This window comes from Abrus precatorius, unplaced genomic scaffold, assembly GCF_003935025.1.
Source record: "Abrus precatorius isolate BTA unplaced genomic scaffold, Abrus_2018 Scaffold9, whole genome shotgun sequence".
NCBI classification, from domain to species: domain Eukaryota; kingdom Viridiplantae; phylum Streptophyta; class Magnoliopsida; order Fabales; family Fabaceae; genus Abrus; species Abrus precatorius.
The window spans coordinates 24677992-24698963 of NW_020874439.1; the positions used below are offsets into that span (position 1 = coordinate 24677992).

The 20972-nt window shown below is 30.6% G+C and overlaps 1 protein-coding gene across 4 annotated transcripts; it reads right to left on the bottom strand.

Moving 5' to 3' along the window:
- Positions 1–390: 390 nt before the first annotated feature.
- Positions 391–8201, bottom strand: LOC113849902. Of its 4 annotated transcripts, none has more exons than XM_027480140.1 (9): positions 7170–8201; positions 6542–6730; positions 5863–5955; positions 5581–5763; positions 5398–5500; positions 5111–5296; positions 2005–4427; positions 1255–1841; positions 391–965 (listed from the first exon to the last, which is right to left on the bottom strand). In XM_027480140.1, exons 1-9 carry the CDS (start codon positions 7401–7403, stop codon positions 956–958), a joined length of 4008 nt encoding a protein of 1335 aa, XP_027335941.1. In that variant the 5' UTR covers positions 7404–8201; the 3' UTR covers positions 391–955. The 4 variants fall into 4 exon arrangements, with proteins under 4 accessions (XP_027335941.1, XP_027335943.1, XP_027335944.1 ...); XM_027480142.1 differs by having other exon boundaries at positions 7164–8201; XM_027480143.1 differs by having other exon boundaries at positions 6542–6687; positions 7170–7307.
- Positions 8202–20972: the final 12771 nt, after the last annotated feature.

Here is a 20972-nt window from a genome sequence, read left to right on the forward strand (position 1 = left end):
TTATACATAATGTTTAAAATTGTATATTATATCAATAAATTAAGTTAATCCAGTCTTATCCCTTACTTTATCGAGTCAGATTTAGACCTACAAATGATCCTACCAAACTTTTATAAGGTTGGAATCAAGATTACTAAGCCACAATTCATTCTTTATACATCCTTACTGTGATAATGGAAAAAAAAAAAACTCTATAAATACACTAATACTAATAGTTATTTACTTCATGAAGGATTGACCTTTTGCTTCTTTTCTTTATCCCCAAAAAAAAAACACTTCAACCACTTATCAAATTTTAATTATATGATGAAAATATACTTCAAAGACTATCGTTATTCGTTTTATCCAATTAATTTTTTTTTATAGGTAGAAATCGTAGAAAGACAAATGCAAATGACATCTGATACTATCTTATAACAATTTTATTGCTAAACTAAAACAATGTTCAAAAGTTCAACAAAGATCTCCTGCATGTTCTAAAACAAGTACCCTACAACATCGTATAATAGAGAAGCTGACAAATCTATAACATGGTAAAATTTCTAAATTCTGAACCTAAGCCAGTTTTCTACTTTGATTGAGTTACAAATGTGTCTAAACCTTCAATAAAAATCTAACCACAAAGTCTTCCATCCCTTTTCCTTTTGGTAGACTGTGAGGAGAGTCCTGGTCCTGCATCCTCTTTGTCACCACTGTCTTCATCCTAAAAACACGGTCTTGGAAAGACAAACTTAACCAAAGTTGGTTAATAACCTGTGAGTGTACATGCACAAGCCGCCACAAGGGGCCTACATTCTTTCTTTTTAAAACAACAATACAAAGCCTTGAAATGGACAGGTTTCAAGTTATATAGCATTCTCCACTTGCATGCCCTGCCCAGTCCTGATATGAAAAAGGAGTAAGATCCTCCCCTTTCAGTTGTTAATTCCTCCTGGCCACTGATCTGACAGAAGAATCAGGGGGCCCTGTTGAAAACCATAAAATGAGACATTTAAGAAACAGCCCAAGGAAATAGTAATAATAATAATTTGATATGAAATAAGATATTTCATGGCCAGGAAATGAGCTAAAAGACTTGACGATGTCTTTTGAGTACAAGGGGCAATCAAAAGGGGTAGTTTTATGTTTGGTTCAGTTTAACTCTAAAGAAATAATCGCTCATTTTTTGAAAGCTCAACCAGGAATCTGAAACAGCAAATAATTATTTTCTAAAATAAGTTAAACCAAACATGCACGGAGACAGGAACAACTTACCTTGAAACATGGGGTGAAGAGGGTTGATCTGGTGATGATCGTTGGGCAGGGACACCATGAAACCTTTGCTCTTCAAGTGCTACACCGGATCGACTTCCCTCATTCGACTGTGACAGTTCATTGACACCCGAGAAACCCATTGGTCCCAAAGAACCAAACTCAAGCTGCTCTGCTGGTGAACTGTAGCCAGCATTGTGATCATAAGGATACAACATTACTACAGATGGAATTGAAGGTCCATTCGATGAGACCGCACTGGGGTTCATGGCTGGAATAGGGTACATTCCATAAGCTACATTGGCAGGATTGCTCTGTGTGGAATTTGAGCGGACTGGACCATTCTGGTGAGAAAGGAAAGATTCATGTCTATGTGAACCCCAATGTCTCTCAACTCGGCTCTCACTAGTTGCCCGCTCTGGTTTTGAGCTGGGCTTCTCTGTTTGGTTGCGGTTATGGCCACGCCCAGTTCCTCGCAACTTTGAGTTTGTATTCCAGTTTCCTTCTCTATCACCATGATGGTCATTTCTATCATAGTGGTAATTTCCTCTTCTCGTATTTGTGGAATGTCTATCCCGAACAGTAACCTTCTGAAATAATTAGAGAAGGAAAAATACCATAAAGAAAACGGCAGAACCAAAAAGCAGAGTGAACCCGTTCTGAAGTGGGAACACTTCTTTATTTTGGTACACGCGTGAGAAGAAAAAATAAAACTGCAGAAAAAGAACCAGGTTTCATAGAAATTTATCATACCGGATTTGGAAGGTAGGTTCCAGTCCCACTTCGATACCGTGGCATATCATCTACATAGCGTTGGTAAATATTTGCAGGTCTATTAGAAACCGATTGGAGAGGAGCAACAGGAACCAGACGTGGCCCATAACTCATAAGCTGACTGAAAATATTCATCTTAGCAGAAAGTGGTCTTCCAGGACCATCCCAAGGATATCGACCCTGCAAATAAACAGGAGGCACCATAACAGGTGAAGGATAGACCATTGAAGGCGGATGACGTGAGTTTTGACAAAATCGGCCATATTGCAAATTTTGCCAGTGACTAACAAAGTCACTATTAAGAATGTCAGGCTTGTGCTCTGATGACTCAATACTTGCCCTTGTCATAGAATTAGAAGGGCTTGACACCACAGGCTGTTCATATCCCTCAGATGAATTAAAATTCTGACCTGAATCACTGTTATCTGCCCCTTCTTCCACATTGAAGTTGCTTGTCGATGTGTCAGAAGACTCAGTTGGAAAATTATATAAAGGAAGCATTGTAACAAACGGAACTGGTGGCCCGGTTGGATAGAACGCAAATGGAACAACCCCAGAATTATCAGTTGTTCTTTGGCGAGAACCAGGACCTAAAAGCACAGGAGCTATGGGTAATGGAGAGTCTGATCCACTTGTCTGAGCAGTTTCATAACCAGATATTTGATTCCTAGGAATATGCATGGAAGTACCAGGTGTGGGTCCAGTGCTTCTTTCAGCCATATCAGATGGCATAGTCGACAAAGCAGTCCACTCTCTGTTTTCATCATCTGCTTGACTTGATGAAATTTCTGAGGTATTCTTACCCTTTCCATAAACAGGAGATGGCATTGAAGGAGTATTTTTCCTCCCCCTTTTTTCCTTTGTTGATTTCGAGGATTTGGCTAATGATCCTTCCCAAGAGCTTTCAGAAGCGGTCCTACTCCTGAAGGAGCCCGAAGGAGGTGCACTGGGCAACTCAGAATTTGCTGTTCTATCATCAAAATAAATGTCATTTCTCTGATCATCTTGATAATGAAAATTATCAATATGCTCTTCTCTTGTTGACCCTCGGTTTTCTTTAGTAAACTTTGGCTGACCTCTTGAAGAACTTCTGGAGCTGCCTACCCGAGACAATGGGGCAGAGTTAAAATTACCTGAAGTAGACTGTTGTTTATCATCTGGAAGCATTTCAAAATTTCCATTATCAACTTCAACCTCACTGGCAGAACCCCTTTCATGGTCATGCCAGAAATCATTATCAGCTTCGGCTATGTTCATTTCAACAGAGCTGAAATTCTCATTGTTGGTTTCAAGTAAATCTTGAGGGTTTGAGGTCAATCCTATGCCAGGGAAATATGGAGTCAACGGTGAAGGGACAAAACCTTGAGGAAATTGCATATTTGTAGCCCAAGGAGCCTCAATAAAGGGAATGCTACCCATATTTCTCTGAGCATATCCCATTGATGCAACAATGGATGGTGGAAAGGGAAATGGTAGGTGACCTGGAGCTATATTAACTGGAACATGTGCCTGACCACTGAAACCCTGAGCTACGGGAGAAGCCATCATATTCAAAAGGTCCTGCTCCTCCTGATGCATCATCTGCATTCCACCTGCTCCAGGAACAGAAGCAAATTCTTCTCCCATCACACCTGAGCCTGAATCATCGTGATTACTGTTTAAATCAGCAGCACTATCAAGAACTTGGCGAGATGAGATGTGCCTAGCAGATGACTCATCAACTCTTGCAGCTACATCAGGTTCAAGGTCCTTCCTATGACTATTCTCCAACTTTGCAATGGAATTATGGGCTTTGCTACTTTCTGTTGCGTTTGTACGCCTTCCTTGGGAGGATACTTCACCATATGAGTCAGTCAGCTCTGGGCTAGATCGTGTCCTGGCAAATAGAAATCTCCCCTGAATATCACTCGCTAGGTTATCAGCTTTAACATTTCTCTGACCTTTATCAACATAAGCACCTTGATTAGAATTAGTTTCCCTTCGTACATGATCAAATTTTCTTGAATTATTTTGGTTTCCATAACTCTTTTGACTCTGAGAATGTGACACTGTGGAAACAACACTTTTATATGAGTTTTCAGATGATAAATTGCTATACTGAGATAAACCACTTCGTGGAACATGTTCCCCTTCCATATTAAATTCACAGTTGGAGGCATTATCAATTTTGTGGTTATTGTTCTGGAGATTCTCAGATCTCTGTAATTGGTCATGACTAGATAACCTCAAACGCCATAGGTCATTGCTTGGAGCATCAGGTCGTTGCCCACTTCCATGTCTGTCCCAAGTGTTCCAAAAGAATTGATTGACCTCAAAAGACAATTCCTCCTCTGGACAATCAAGTAATCTAGCCAGCCGTTTTGCTCCATATGCAAAGGCACTGCGTATCCTAAAGAAATTACCTGGTTCACATGAATCACATATGCAAGATTAGCAACTAGCCAAAAAGATAAATTAATTAAAAATAATTCAGGGGAACTTATGACAATCAAATATAAAACTTGTGTATCTCCAACAGGAGGCAAAAAAAATCATTTTGCATGATTCTCAAATCCAAAATGAGTACCCAAATTATTAGAAACTACAAACAATTACAGCACCAATCTTCTATAATATGTCCAGATTTCTACATTACCACCAATGAAAATAAAATTTCCATGATGATGACTCCAAAGACATAGATGAAATCAAACTACCATATTTGTGTAGGGAAATATCGCAGGTCACCATGAAAACGATGAGACATGTTTAAATATCTGCTTATGAGTTTTATGCATTCTTCATTACACATCCAATGCATAAATTTACGTATGACAAGAAAAACAATAAAAGGGAAAGAGACTACAGTGTGTCAAAAGACACATGCATGCTTATCCACAGATGATAACCATAGTCCATAATCCCATGTATCTTTTTTAATCCTTCCAACATCACGAAGTCCATAATATGGAACAACTGCTAATACTGTCACATTAAAAACAAGTACCAGAGAATACAAAATGAACTCAGTCCAATTTATAATCTGACACACAGTAATACAAATGCATATAATGAACCAGATCCAAATTTTCAGAGACCAACACACCTTTACTGACACTACGACCAAGGTTATTGTTGACACGCAAAGGATCAATAACATTGAAATGCTTGGAAACAAAGGGTTGCCCCTGATTTTCTTGGCCACCAGGGAAAACAGCATAAACTGAGCTACAGGCATCGAGAAATAACTTGCTGAGCAGTAAATCTCCACCATCTTTTCGAGGAGGTTCAGCTGGGGACAATGTTAGGGAACGAAGAAGATCAATATAATCAATACACAAGATGAACCTAAATCAATGTACACAAGGGAATCTTCAGCTAGAATGTAACTACCTGATACATCTGGGAGTGAACTAATGGATACTGGACCCCATAAACTTACACAGAAATGGTCCCAGTCAAACTTACTAAAAAACTCCAAAAATCGATACAATACCTATGTAAGCAAAGACAATACCATGTCAAATCAATAAAAAAAAACGCTACAATAAAAGCAAGCCATGCAATTTTTGCTACCTCAAGTGGTCCAGCAAAGGAATTGTTGAAAACATGAAATATGTAAAGAACCAAGGTTTCTAAAGCATAAGTTGAGATAAGTCCGTGGTGGGCACCAAGTATACGGCTCTCATAGTAACACCAAGCTTTTATCAGTATAATGCTACGCTTGAATAAATGATTTTGGTTAATCAGATTATCAACCTACAGCAACAAATTCAAATTATTGTAAATCCAAGAAAAGACAATATCAATGTCACATTATCAAATGACTTGTGAGATTTCTGTGATACACCAAATTACCTCCTCAAGGAAACAAAGGGTACACAACCCTCCAAGCTGGTTAAATGAAATGTCTACTACGATATTCTCAACAAGACACTTTATAATTTTCACCTGCAAATATGAAGGGAATCAATGTAAAATAATGCCTCTACAATCCCAATAGAAGGACTACAAAACATTCTTCAAAATGCTAAATCAAGTTAGACAGTTAGCAATAATTATAACTGTCAGAAAACAAATAGCAAGCACATCATTCTAAGTACTTAAAAATGCTTCAGCAATTAATAGCATGAAATATGTATTTCTCAGGCTAACAATTATTTAACTAGGATTTGTTCTTCCACCAGCGTGATAGAACCTATCACCTTAAGCTACTGTAACAATTTCACACAACCACTTAAAAAGTCCCCTCGTACTTGCATAATCCAGTGCACTAGTGCTATGTATGAGTAGGTGAGTTTCATTAAATATAGGAAAATGACCACACAGGTTTTGTCCTCAATGAATATGACAAAGCAGAGCAACACAAAACGTCAAAATAAATTCTAGAAAAACCCAAACTTAAGCATGGCAGAAAGATCTCAACCATATTGAGAAAGCAACTGACATTAACAAACTAGATAATTAATTAACATTCTAAGCAGAGTGACGGTCAGTGTTCAACAATTTAAAAAAATCTGCTGTTAGAGGAACCCACTTCAGCCTGGATGTACTGAACCTCTTTGACATGAAACTCTGCATTCTCATTCTTCTCCTCATTCTCCAGCATGTCACGAACCTGATGTGCCCATGTATCCTTCAGATTTTGATTCTCACTGAACGCTGTTAAGTCAATATCTCCATCTGGCAAATAAGTTTTTAGGGGTACCGACCCAAAGGTAAACACCTGCAATTGTAGATAATCATTTACACCATAATGTGTAAATACAACTACAAGTCTACAAGTTTACATCAAGGATATTACCGATGCTCTCCTGGATGAAACAAATAAAGCCACTATACCCATTTGCCACCACATCAAAATTTAAAAAGGCATGATGCATAATTTTTCACTATTTGGGAGAACATAATTCCACTATCAAAACCATGATGTTAACATCCCCATTGCAAACACATCATACATGAACCTTTTAAGCACAAATTAGGATTTCTGATCTACTGCCACTTCATTAAAAAACTTGCCATAGCACATAATAGCTTTACAATGTGCTTAAATCCTTCAATAATTAACATATCATAGCATTGTTATAGCTAAAATAAACCACAACTCACTAATTAAAAGTTCTTAAGCAATAAATAATCTGCAATCTCCACAAAACACCAACCTGACAAGGGAAGCACTTCATGATCAGCCGCTGGACATAGTCTGCAACTGCATTGCGGCGCTCCTCAGAGGGTGGATTAGGCTGAATACAGGCAATCAGCTCTGCAGTCCTCTGTTCAGCCTTCAACCACCGCTCCGAATCAAGCGCCTGTATCACAGAGGCACCTTCATTGGGCAACAACCCATTTGGCAATAGCCCACTTGGTGGCTGTGCCCACCCCTCATGTTCTCCCATGCAAGCCTATGTTTCAACCCTCCCAAGTACACCAACCAACCCAAGCCAAGACACCGCCCCCACCAACACAGCTCCTTCTAGATAACCCCAACAACCAATATTCAAACTAACAAAGCATCACACAAAAAGCTTGCAGCAGTAGCTATTGTCACAGTGCTTTCCCTCAAACGTATGATGGGGAATTTTTACCCCAGCACAACAAACAAGACAAGATAGGACTTTGCACCCTCAGGAGTTCCAAAAAATTTATATATAAAAAAAAAGAAAAAACTGTGAAGTTTCACTAAACCAATCCTGGGTATTACCCAAAAATAACACAAACAGATTAAAACACACAATTTCAGAGTGCCCACCAGCTACCAAACAAATCCCCCCCAAAAAAACACAAACACCCAAATGAATCAAAAAAAAAAAAAGTTGCTCTGTTATACAATACGAGAATAGTTTAGATGATTAAAACCCTAATGGAAAAGGGAAAATCCCAACACAGTTGAAGTGTGGAGGCGAATCAAAAGCGTAGTGGGCAAACACAGAAATGCGTAGGCATTAAAAATTAGGGGTGAGAGGAGTTGGGGTGCGATCAAAAACGGGTTCTGGTACAGATGGAGATAAGGGTGCAAAACGAGGAGTGGTTGTGAAATATGAATGAATATTAGGGATTGAAGAAGTAGGCTAGAAATGAAAGGGGGTTCGGCGTTGAGAGAAGAGTGTTGTGAATGTTATGTGCATTTAAGGGGTTTTTGGTTTTGGTTTTTGTAATGCGAAAAATTTATTGGCAATCTGAGCCTATGAGGGTGATAATAGAATCTTGTGAGATAGACAAGGAACAAAAGCAGCATAGAGAAAAAGGAAAGAAAATTAGTAAATTATTTCCCCTTTTCCCCCCCTGATTGGGACTTTTTTGTCACTTGAAACAATTTGCGTTCTCATATCATCACACCCGTTAGAAAAAGCCCGGCCCATTTCGTGTTAAATTTGGACTCTTGTTCTGTTTTTTGGTTATCTTGTAGTTTAAAAGTTTCAAAATCAATCCTTCGTTTAAGTATTGATTTTGACAATTCTTAATTTATATTGGGTCAAAATATTTTAAATGTATAGTAATTTTGTTTTCTATTTTAAATTTTTTTTTACTTACTAAATTATTTACATTTTTTTGTTGAAAGAAAAATAGTCAACAAATTATTAATGCTTCACTAATAACTTTGATTGTCATAATCATCTTTTAACTTTTGTAATGTCTTCAAATAAGTTCACAGTGAAAAATAGTCAGCAAACTATTAAATATTATTGGATTGGTATCAGATTTTGTGAATACAATTTATATAATAGAAACTTTAAAATTTAATGGTAGATTTTAAGATTAAAAAAAATATAATATAAAGTCATTTGATAGTGTAAAAATAGTGTAACTAACATTTTAGCATAACTTATATTATTGGAAGCCGGTTCAAACTAAAAATCACTTTAAAATTACACGTTGGTTCTATTTGCTTCATGTTAGTTTCGTAAGACCTATTTTCTTTAGCTTTATATCAATTACTTATTCATAATTGAAGTTTTTACTTTTTAAGGTTTTAAGTTATGACTTTTTTTACCTTTCGAACGTATTTATGGTGAACTTATTAGTAAATAAATAAATTCAAAAATAATATGAGATTAAATCTTAGATTCTGTCAATAAGTTATTTATAGTATGTTTTTAATGAAATGAATTAATAATATTACATACATAATGCAAAGTAAAAAAAAAAGAATAAGAAGAATTGCAAGAAAATGTGAAAATAAAACAATAAAAAACAAAGTAAACAGTTGGATTAAAAGTACTTTACAATTTTAAAATGTACAACTTTTAATAAGATAAAGCTCTGTTAATATGTTTTTGTTTAAGTTTAACATGTTGGTAATTATTGAGTCGTTAATTGTAAACATCTGATCCACTTTACTATGATTTGAAATTCTATTTATAAACCCAATATTATAAAACTACCTAAAACATGATTTTGTACAATATTACTGTTTAAAACAATTTTTTGTAACCGTTATTGCATATCATTCATGATATTTGTCACTTGTCTTCACCTATTGCTTATAACGGCTTTCAATACATTAGTATTTCAACACAAACTCTTTTGAAAACTTTATATTTGAAATACTTCATTAATAATAGTTTAAGCTGACTTTCTTGATAAAGTATTATTTGACTGATTTTTAACCACAATTGTTAACAATTGCAATGCTTTCTAGAAACACCTTTAAACATATTTTTTCAATCAACTTTGACATTCTTGTATCTTGCAATTTCATCTACAAACAACCATTCAATAATCTATCAAAAATTTATTGAAATGTCATTTTTTTTTACTAAAAATCATATTTCTTTTATCACAACTTTTTTATGAAAATTAGTTAAAAACATATTTTCATGTTGACTAAAACTCCATGCCCTTTCGTTTTGACTAAAACTCCATATATTCTTTGATTATTGTTTATTTTATAAAGACTTGTCAAAAAGTAAAAAAAAAATAAAAAATCTTATATACTTAGGCTATAAACAATATGTTGTTATAACATAAATTTCTCGAGTAGAAGCAATAAGGTTTTTTACCTTATGTTTTTCAACCAAAATAGTTCAAATACACTTTAATCACGTTGGAAAATTTTATTTTGGGCAAACTAGTGTGAACTTCTTTTAATTATAAAAAAATGAAAGACTTACTAAAAAGAAAAAATGTATAACATAAACGCGTTAAAAAGTAAAAGATGAGAGTAATTATTTTATCTAAATTATTATTTTTATACAAAGTCTTCTCACGCAATATGCTTTGTGCAGGTGTGTGTATATATATATATAAGTAATTATATATAAATAATAAAAGTTTACATTTATTTTAAATTACATAATCACTTAAAAGTCACATAATTTGTTTTTAAATATTGTCCATAATAAAATCTAATAATCCATATTTTTCTTTTTCTTTCATTATTATTTTTTGTCGAGAATTGTTTTTAATCAATTCATGATTCGTTTTTGTTTTAGATTTCCCGGATCAAACTTTTTAATGGACTATTATGACATGGAAGAACATTGAACTACTTGGGCAGGAATTTCTTTGGTCTATGAAGGCCTATATTTTAGGTCTGAAAACATGGGCCTTCCTCGTATAAAGTCCTTTACTTTGTGTCCCACTTAATCCTTACCTCGTTGTTGACCAGAAAACAAAATGATCTATTAAAAATACTAAAATGAGTTAGTTAATTGCACCTAAGGATTCAACTCCCCATGTTACATGCTTTTACTAAATCCACGATTTGTTGGAAATATGAAGTGCATCGATTTCACAGATTGTACCAAAACCATTATTTATATGTGAGATTCTCTAATCTCATTCATACTATCAACTTAAATTGTAAATAAATATAAATCAAAATCTGAGCAATTCATGCCACGAATATTTAAGTATAGAATCATGAAGTATTTTATAGAGAGAAAGTACAAATCATTTTAGAACTTGCGATCTTGGATTATCAGATAAATTGTATAAATAAGCTCAAATAAAAGCTCATCAAAGATACAAAATTAGGATGTTTTATGTCAACCAACAAAGAGAATGACCTTAAATTTTGTATGCTTGTTTATCTAATAATCCTTCCTATTTTCGCATTCTACTTATATACAATCAATATTCTACTGTCAGCAGATTTTTGTCCTTTTACATATATGTACTTATTTGATGGTGAAAGTTAATTTTTTTGCTTGTTTGCTTTGATGTAAGGGGACCCAGAACCGATTTCGTAATTTGTGTAGACGGTCATGGTAATTATTTAAATGAATCCATGCACATTTAACTACAACTATTTTTCTTTTATTTGAAACAATCGATTCTTCCAGTAAACTAATCAAGCACTTTGTCCCTAAGTAAAAAACCATTATTTACTTAAGTACTTCCCTAGTTCAAGATTAATCGCAGAGTCATATTTATAAGGATATACCCATGGAAACAGCCTAAGAGTCAATCCTACGACATTTTAGGACAAAAGGAAGTTCAATTATGTATAACCCACTTTTGAACATTACGTAAAACAATCTTCTTCTAAGTCAGAGTCAGTCTAGTGTTATATTCACTTAATATTTTGATCATTATCTTCAGTCAAATACTTGGTTACTACTATCTTTTTCTGTTGACTCGTATTCTAGTAAAGACAAACAATATTTCTCTTATAAGGACCAACTTTGGATAAATCCAACCGAAAGTTTGATAACTAAAGTAATAATACGCCCTTTAAAGCAGTTAGGCTGTTCTAGTGGAAAAATAAAATAAAATCAAATCAAATCAAATGGCAATAAGAGAAAACAACAAACTCTAAGCACGCTAGGAATCTAAGGAAGAATTACCCTTGATAGCTAAGTATGCACCCTAAAGAGTTCAAAAGAAGAGCCAAATTTCCTGTGTGTTATCATGAGAACTATCATATAATTGACCAGAGATTTGCAAAATGACCCTATCAAAAACCAACACCTTTGAAAATCTGATATTTGATGTGACTATATTGCTACGTGTTCAAGGCCTTGAATGCCTTGTAAATATTGGTTAACTTTATTATATATGCAGCTAAACACGACACAGGAAGTGGTCCAACAACTTTTTGTAGTTAAGATAAGGATTTGAGTTCTTACCAGACACTTTTCTTTTGCAAAGTGTCCCTATTCAATTTTGGTGATAAATTATTGGTCTTCTTTCCCCCTCTTCTAATAGGTCTATGGTAAAAAGTAGCTTTAATTGGTTCACACAACAAATTAAACCTTATTTGCCGAGGATAAAACCTTCCATGTTAATCCGAAAAAGGTTGATGGGGAATTTGATAAACTAGCAAGAAATTGAATTTTCTTACATGCCCACATCACATGCATTAGTTTGGCTGCACGCATTGCTGTCCCTTTCATTCATTTATATACTCTTTCGAAGATAGAGATGAATAAGTCTAATTAAAACTCTTAAAAAACACCAAGTGTAAAAATTTGTGCACCAACTCACTGCTCAAGATCCTTAATTAACATTACTCACAACCATACTGTTTCCTGCTATATTTGAATTTCGTGTTAGATTTCGAGTTGGGGTCATTTTAGAAACAATTATGAAGTTTATTTAACCTTTTTATTTGTGTGTGTGTGTACCAAGTATCTGAACTCGTAGAGATCATCTTCTCTATCTCTTCATTATCATCGAATAAAAAGATAAAATTTCCTTTAATCCTTATACTATAAATTTCATTACCTCGAGCAATTTCTTGAGTAAGTATACACCACACCTTTTAAATATAGGATCAACACTCTCAAATAAGATATTCTCCCACGCATACAATTTGCCTCTTAATATTGATATTGCTCTATACTTTACCTTTAATTTGAACGTTAAAATAACTTTGATAGCCTGTTTGGATTAAGAACCAAACTCCGTTTATACAACTACTGAAATAAGTTTTGTGAGAAGCTAAAAAAAAATTATTTCACCAAAAATAGAATTATGGATATCAAACAAACAGGCGCTCAATTCCAAACATCACACTTGTTTTGTTTTCTTTGTAAAATTCCTATTTAGACATCAGGGCATCCTTGGAGTCCAGTTTGGCCATACCCCAGAAGAAGTTATTATACTAAAATAAGGTTTTGCAAATAACAATGCTTCCTAGTTTTTTCAGTTCTTTTTTGGTGAGTGAAATTATCCCCCACAAGTGCATTAAAGCTAAACAAGGGCTTTTTTCATTAAAAGGTATAAATAGTGGTTTTGCTTGAAAATAAAAGAAAAAATATTTTATTGCACCTCAATCTATTCTAAAACCTACTACAGTGCATCCAGTTTTGCATATGATCCAATAAAATTGTTCCACTTTGATTTAGGGTAGTGATATAAAGGACGTACTATGTAACATTAATTTGTCGCAAACAAAGGAACTATAATAGTCCAATGGGATTACATCAGATACTCTATGCATGGGATAAAATTGCCCCGTGTTTTCTCCAAGGCATGGATACCAATAGATTTATGTTGTGCTTTGTTGGGACACTTGGCACTTGGCAGTTCCTATTTGGATGTTTTTCCACCTTATAATAATGAGATAAAATCCTGATACTTACAACATTTAATTCTTGTTTGATCTTTCCAGGAGCATTAATTGAGGGAAACGTTTTTTAATTATGTGTTGCCCTTTGGTTAACTTTGAATTTCTATTGGGCGCATGCCCACCTAACACAGACATAGGTTTGTCAAAAGGTTGGGCCAAATTATTAACCCAGCAAGTAAAGTTTGAAATGATACCAAATCAATTAATCTCTGGGATTTAAAGTTGGGGAAAAAGTTTAGTATTACTTGAAAGAGCTATCTTTAACTGCTTTTTTTTAATGAAAACGTTTTATTAAAAATTTTACTTTTATATATTTAAATATATTTCAACATAATTTTAATAAAAAATTATTATTTATTTATTTTTAACTTGTGTTTTAAAGATATCAGATACTAACGTTTTTTATATTTAAAAAAATTATTTTTAATATATAAATAAATCATAAAATCAATTCTATACAATACGATTTTAAAAATCTCAAATTTTAAATTGAGTTTAAGTATTTAAAATAATAATTTTTCATTAAAAAATTATGACATCAAATATATAAAATATAATAAATATTTTTCTACTTAAATTCAGTCTGTAAATAAAATTATTTGTAGTATACTATTATTTTATAATTATTAATTATTTAAATAAAGGATATATCCGTTGAAAGCTGGAGTTGCGTGGGCAGGGTGGTTGATCGTGGATCATTATGGACAATTGTTCTCTTTTGAGGTATAAGCGTGTGGTCTACAGGGAGAAGATACATCTAAACTATGAAACTCGCGTAGCTTTCGTCGTCAATACAAAATAATTTATTAAATACTGATTTTAATTCGTAAATATAAAATCATTGTTTAAAAGACAACAATTTAATGAAATTATTTATTTAAAAATGATGTCAAATTATCTAAACGGGGATGAACTTTCAGAACTTTTATGTTTGATCAAAGTAATGTATATAAACTTGTAAACAATTGAATTTGTGATATTTGATTTTTTGTTCAATTAATTAAGTATTTTATGCTATGTTTAAGTTTTATATCTATTGCTTCTTGAAAGATATTAAATAAGCAAAGCTTTATAAAAATTAATAAAGAAGGTGACAGACTCATGCATAACATTATCGTGTGAAATTTGAATATTAGAGAATCTATTTGCATCTCTCCTCCTTATTAATTTTTTAATATATATATATATATATATATATATATATATATATTTGATAAGTAAATTTTTATTAATTCCTATTAACTCAAGTAGTATAATATATAACTTACTGAATCACTTTAAAAGCATGATGTTAAACGATAAGCAAATTCCCTTTATGTCAAGTTCAATATTAAATCTCCATCTCTTGAGAGAGGGAGAGAAAAAGTGTGAAATTCTTAGCCGTCCTTTTACGAACTCAAGTTAGGTTTAGGACCCACCATTTATACCAATCTTAAGTGACTACCTTAAAAATATGGCTTCAAATGCTGTAAACTTTATCACTTTAACATTGTGGAACTGAAAAAAATGTTTTTCTTAGGAGGTATGAAATAGAATTGGAACATTGAACATGGCTCAAATATCTTAGTCCCTAGCACAAAGACATTATGGTCCTTTGCCTCTAGCTTTGAAACCTTAAGAAACCATATAGAAACCACACATTATTGGACCTAACCCAGATGCAAATAATTCCAATTGGTGCCCCAAAAAGAATCTATGGTGCCCTTGCACTTTAGTTTTACACAATAGGTTGGTCTATGATCTTAGAAGAATAAGGCTCCGCCCACGTGACTGTTGTTGATCCATAGGACTGATTCTTTGAAACAAAAGTTAATGCTTTGCATACGTGCACTTGGATAGCATCTCCAAATAATTAATGAGGGGAAATTTAAGCATATAGAAAGGAGAAGAATATCCATATCGTATGATGCCCTAATTTGCATGGAAAATATATTCCTTTACACTTGAAATTCCATACCTGATGTATATATATGATAATCAGTAATTTGTATAAGATATTAGAGTATCTTTATCCACTTACTCTTTTAAGAAAAATATTTTTAATCGTATCACATGACTAGTTTAATAATAATTTTAATACCTAACAAGTAATTGGGTATCTAGACCTCTCTTTACCCATGTTTTGCATGAATAATATGCTCTCTTTCTTATTTCTAATTTGTTTTTAATTTAATACTAAAACTAGCAAATAAATTAATGATCATAAGAATATACCTTTACAAAATATCAAAAAGTAATATAATTGATTTAAAATTATCTTATTGCTTATCCGTATATTTCATTGCCTACATTTTTTTATGAGTAAATTTACATGATCATATAATTATATTTATCTTAACTATTTCTAAATTAGAATAGCTACATTACTCATCTAACAATAAAGATTATTTTGAGCAAAATAAAACTTGTTATTATAGTATTCCCTTTAGTTTTTTTATAAAAAATAAAAAAATTATTTTTTTGTCCTAATTATAAGAAACATAAAATATATTTAAGATATATTAATTGTTAAATTATTTTTATATTATTATTATTAAATATATATTTATGAGTTAATAACTACATTATTTAATATTATGAGTATTTTTAGAATAAAATTTATATTTATAAAAAATATAATTAAATTAATTACTTTCCTTTGTTTAATTAATATAGTCTTGTATTTTTTATAAATAGGATTAGAGGGAATATTTTCTTATGCCTAATGTTGATATAATAAATTTGAACATTGAATAAAGAAAATTAACAAAGGTACAAATCTGACCCGCTTGATTAAATAAGTAATTAAAAAGTGAAAAATGATGAGTGAGATAATAAAAACGATGTGTGACTACAGAATAAGGAAAGTGCAATGGGTGTGCATCTAATTGAAAGTCATTAATTTGTATTTAAGTAGTATGCATAATAATTAATTACTAGTAAGTGTTATCCCCAACGCTACGGGAACTACTCGACTGAAAATTTTTGAATTACTTGAACAACAGTGGGATACCAATATTGATTAATCCAACTTTTTATAAAGAAAAAAAGTTATTCTCCTCTCCAAATTAGGAAAATTTAAATAGCAATAACATATTTAATACCCATTTGTGTTTAGCTATAAATAACAATGCTTGATAGTAAAAAAGACTCTCTGATAAATGAGCACGAATCAACGTAATTTTAATGTTTTTAGCTTTAAAAGTTTTTTAAAATATGTATATAATGATGGGTAAGTGAACAAAATTAAGTTGGGTTCATAATTTACAATTTTAGTGAAATTTCATTTTGTACCATTTAATATTTGTAAGTGTCCAAATGAGGAACTGTGGAATCTGTGGCAAGTAGTCAGTCACACAGCTTGGAGGAAACAATGAGTTAATGATTAATTAATATTATATATTTGTCCTGTTTTTATTGATAATTTTTTTTATTTAAACCACACAGATTAAAAATTATATTATAATTATTTAATATATTATTTTAAATAAATTAATTACAATATTATAAAAAAATACATTCTTATCATTTTAATGATTAAAAAGTTAAAAATATTCCATACTTATAAAGGATAAATATAATTTTTTTTTAATTTTATAAAAATATATATTAAAGATTAATAATTTTAGAATTAAAATTAATTAAAAATAAAATTTAAATTGCTTTATTTGTAAAAATTTTATTTTTACTCGTAAATTCATTAATTTTACTCTAAATTTTAAAAATTAAAATTGTTATTTAAGCTTCTCTTGTTTTATTTTATAAATTTTATATTTTTCATGAATATTTATTTTTATATTTATAAAAATCATATTTTTTTTGTAAATTTAGAAATTACTTTTCAAGTTTCATTTCTTAAATTTATGATTATTAATATTTAATTAAAAAATTATTTTTACATTACAGGATAAAAGTATTATTTTAAAATAAATTATATTTAAAATTATTTAATTCTACTAAATTTTTATCATTTTAATACATACTATTATTCACAGTTATAGAGTTAAGTTAAGATAAAAATAATAATTTTTTTATATAAATATTGAAAAAAAATATAACTTTTTTAAAAACAATCTCTTAAAAAATAGAGAATATATCAACTACTTAACACTAAAACACTAAAAAAAATTTCGGAGAAATTAATTTGCTTATTAACTAGTTGATTAACAATTGATTCCCCGTAAGTAAGATGTGTAAATTTTAGACGTAGAGATAACTGAGCCCTTAATTAATTTAACGAAGGAGGTGATAAGATCGACTTTGATTCTAAAATTGGAATAGGATCTAAGATAGCAGTAACTTTCCAACATGGTTTTTAAAATTAAGAAAAACAGTTGGGTACGATATTAAAGTGATCATCAATTTCATATGTTTATAGCAAATTTGTCGTGTTGTATCCACTTGTTCCAATAGCATGGGGTTGGACCAGAGTTGTCCCCCAAGTGACTCTACACAAAAGTCATTTCATTTCTCAGCCAAATGGGTGGGAACAATACAACAATTGATTTTGAAGCCATGGTCGGTGGATTCCATATATTGAATAAACCACTGAACTTAAACAATTCATGTTGTGAATACGTGGTCTTATAAAATTCCACATGCATCATCTTAGCTGTTTCTCATCCTCTAGTCATTTTATGGAAAGGGTTTGTGACTATTTAGAACAAAATAATGTCTAAAAATATCATTCAAGTTCTTTTCCCTTTTCTCTTTTCAAATGATGCAAGGGTCTAGCTACTATTTATAGGTGAACATGGTTTAGTATGGGGGCTAAGAATATGACTAATATGGGTTAAGGAATCAACAACTTGGGAAGAGAAAAAAGTTTCAAATGTTCTAACTTCAACGCTCATCACCAATCTTTTATTAATTATCCTCATGGAATTGGTCCCTTTCCGTAACACACAATTGGATATATCTTCAAATCCTATCATAGTGTTTGATTGGAAGGTATAGCCTAAAAAGTCTTAACATATACACGCTGGGAGAGATATCTATAAAGGGGATTTCTTGCCAAATCTAGTTCAAAGTTAGCAATATTTCGTTCAAACACTTGCACAAAATTTATCATTTTAATTGGATTTTCACTCGCAATGAAAATAAATAAACTCTTCAAAGGCATTTATTTAGATGCATCAAGAAAGAAAAAAGTTTGTTGAATTTTTATTTTTTATCAAAACTTTTCACATATAATTTTTGTATCGTTTTTATGGAAGTTTTCGCTATATTAAAAAATATATCTATGTCATTAATTATATATTTTAACTAAATAAAAACTATAGTCTTTGCAATAAGTTGATCACTTTATATTGAATTTTAGCATAATTTTTTAAATATAAATATAAATTAATTTACTTTAAAATGTTTTTAGCTACAAACAATTATTTCTTATACATTAATAGGAAGAAGAGACATAAAATAAAGGTAAACAAAATTGAACCCTTCTTTCGTCCATTTTCCTATAAGTTTTGAGGAGATGTTTAATCAGAATTAGATATAAATACATATTTTCTATCCTATTTTGATATTATTTTAAATTACAGGAAATACATTAAAAAATTATTCATTCTTTTTATAACTTTTATACTCATTTTGTTTTTGATTGTGAATACGTTATCGATTGGTGACGTGGTCTTGGCTTTCATAATTTAATTAATGAGAAGTCAGCATGTTGGTTTGATATGCTTTTGTTCAACGCGTACGGTTAATTGTACATTAATATTTCACCATTACTAACAAGTTATTTCTTTAAATTATGAATTGCATATTTTTATTTTTGAAAAAGTTATTAAATTTAGTTTTGTAAAAAAATTTTCATTTTATTTTTTTATTCCACTTTTTGCTATTATCATTATAAAAATATTATTAATTGAAAAATGTTAATTGTTAAAATAATTTTTATTAGTATAACCTTTACTTAATAAAAAATTATTAAAAGAAGTAAGAGAGGAGAGAATTTGAGTAAAAAATGTGTATATTTTTAGATAATTTAAATTAATCAAAATACAAAAAAGTACATTCATTTAATTAAAATATATATTAAATTCTTATAATATAATAAAATCAAATTAAAATATTGATATTTTTGTCATTATGTAAATTTCTTAATTGAAAAATAAAATTAGCCTTACTTTGATTTTGTTCTAAAATTGTATTATCAAGCATATCTGATACTCTGAAAAAGAATTTAAAAATAAAGTTTGATTGGTGCAACTTTGTCTTTTTGTGAAGTGGCACATCTCATCCACACATGTTTTAGGAGAGAAAGATGCTGCGGGATATACCTTAGAAGAAACATGCGTGAAAATTTGTACCAAAAAGTAAATAAACAAATTAGTGAACTTGGATGGAAGATGACGAAACCATTGTGAAAAATTACAAATAATATGAATCTCATTAAAAATTGGGTACTTTTTTTTATTGTGTTCTTGCCTTTTCTTAAAAGTAAAATCTGAATTTAAAACTAACTTATTCTTAGATAATGCATTTATTGCACCCACAAGTGGATATACAGTGGACACCCCCAATTGCAATAATTAGTTATATGTCAAAATCTGATTTGATGTTTTGGATGGATGTTCTTTAATTGTTTCATTTTAAAAATTAATAAACATATAAAATAATAAGAGGCTCTTATTAATTATTTTTAATTGTGATGAAGCAATGAGAGGTAAGTTATATGTACTTTAATTATTTATTTTTCTATACTGGACAAATAAAATATATATAAAGATGTCTTTTGTGACCTCAGTTAGTTAATATTGATAAATATTAGATTAATAGTTATTTTTTATGCATTTAATTTAAAAAATAAATTAAACCCTATGATAAAAACACATACCTGGCTATACAAATGTGAAAATATTCCTTCTGTTGATTAAAATTATTCAAAGTGTTACAATTTCAATAAAAAAAAATAAAAAATAATAGGTCTAGAAAAAGCGAATACAATAAAATTGTTAGTCACTTAAACGATAGTTATGGTAGTTTTGAAACGCATGAAGAGCAACTTGATGTTTCTATTTTTATTTAAAAACTTATACTAATATAATTTTAATATATTATTAATATGAAAAAAGTTGTTATTTTTCATGTGATTAATTAATACAAAATGTTAAAATTAGCAAATAATATAAATATACCATTAAATACAATCATACAACATTTACTTTAATAATATATCAAAATAAAATTGATTTAAAACTGAGAACAGGATAAATAAAAATGTTATTTATTATTTTATTAAATTATATTAATTAATTTTTAAAAACTTCAATGCTGTATTTTTTTATAATATTTATTTATGTTCTAAACAAAGGCCTTTTTTATTAATAAAATTTCATTTTTAAAATTTTAATGCCATTATTTAAAATAAAAATTTAAAAATATATGAATAATTAATAAAAATATTTTATAATTTACATAAACTATTTTTGAAACTTATTTTAATATAATTTATTAAAATAAACCA

Excerpts from the sequence above, each read along its gene's own strand:
- LOC113849902 (XM_027480142.1), bottom strand. The coding sequence starts at position 7,403 with ATGGGAGAACATGAGGGGTGGGCACAGCCACCAAGTGGGCTATTGCCA. Across the intron at positions 6,731-7,163 it reads GCTTCCCTTGTCAGGTTGGT|GTGTTTACCTTTGGGTCGGT; the intron begins GTTTTGTGGAGA and ends CTACAATTGCAG. Across the intron at positions 4,428-5,110 it reads TGGTCGTAGTGTCAGTAAAG|GTAATTTCTTTAGGATACGC; the intron begins GTGTGTTGGTCT and ends CATGTGAACCAG.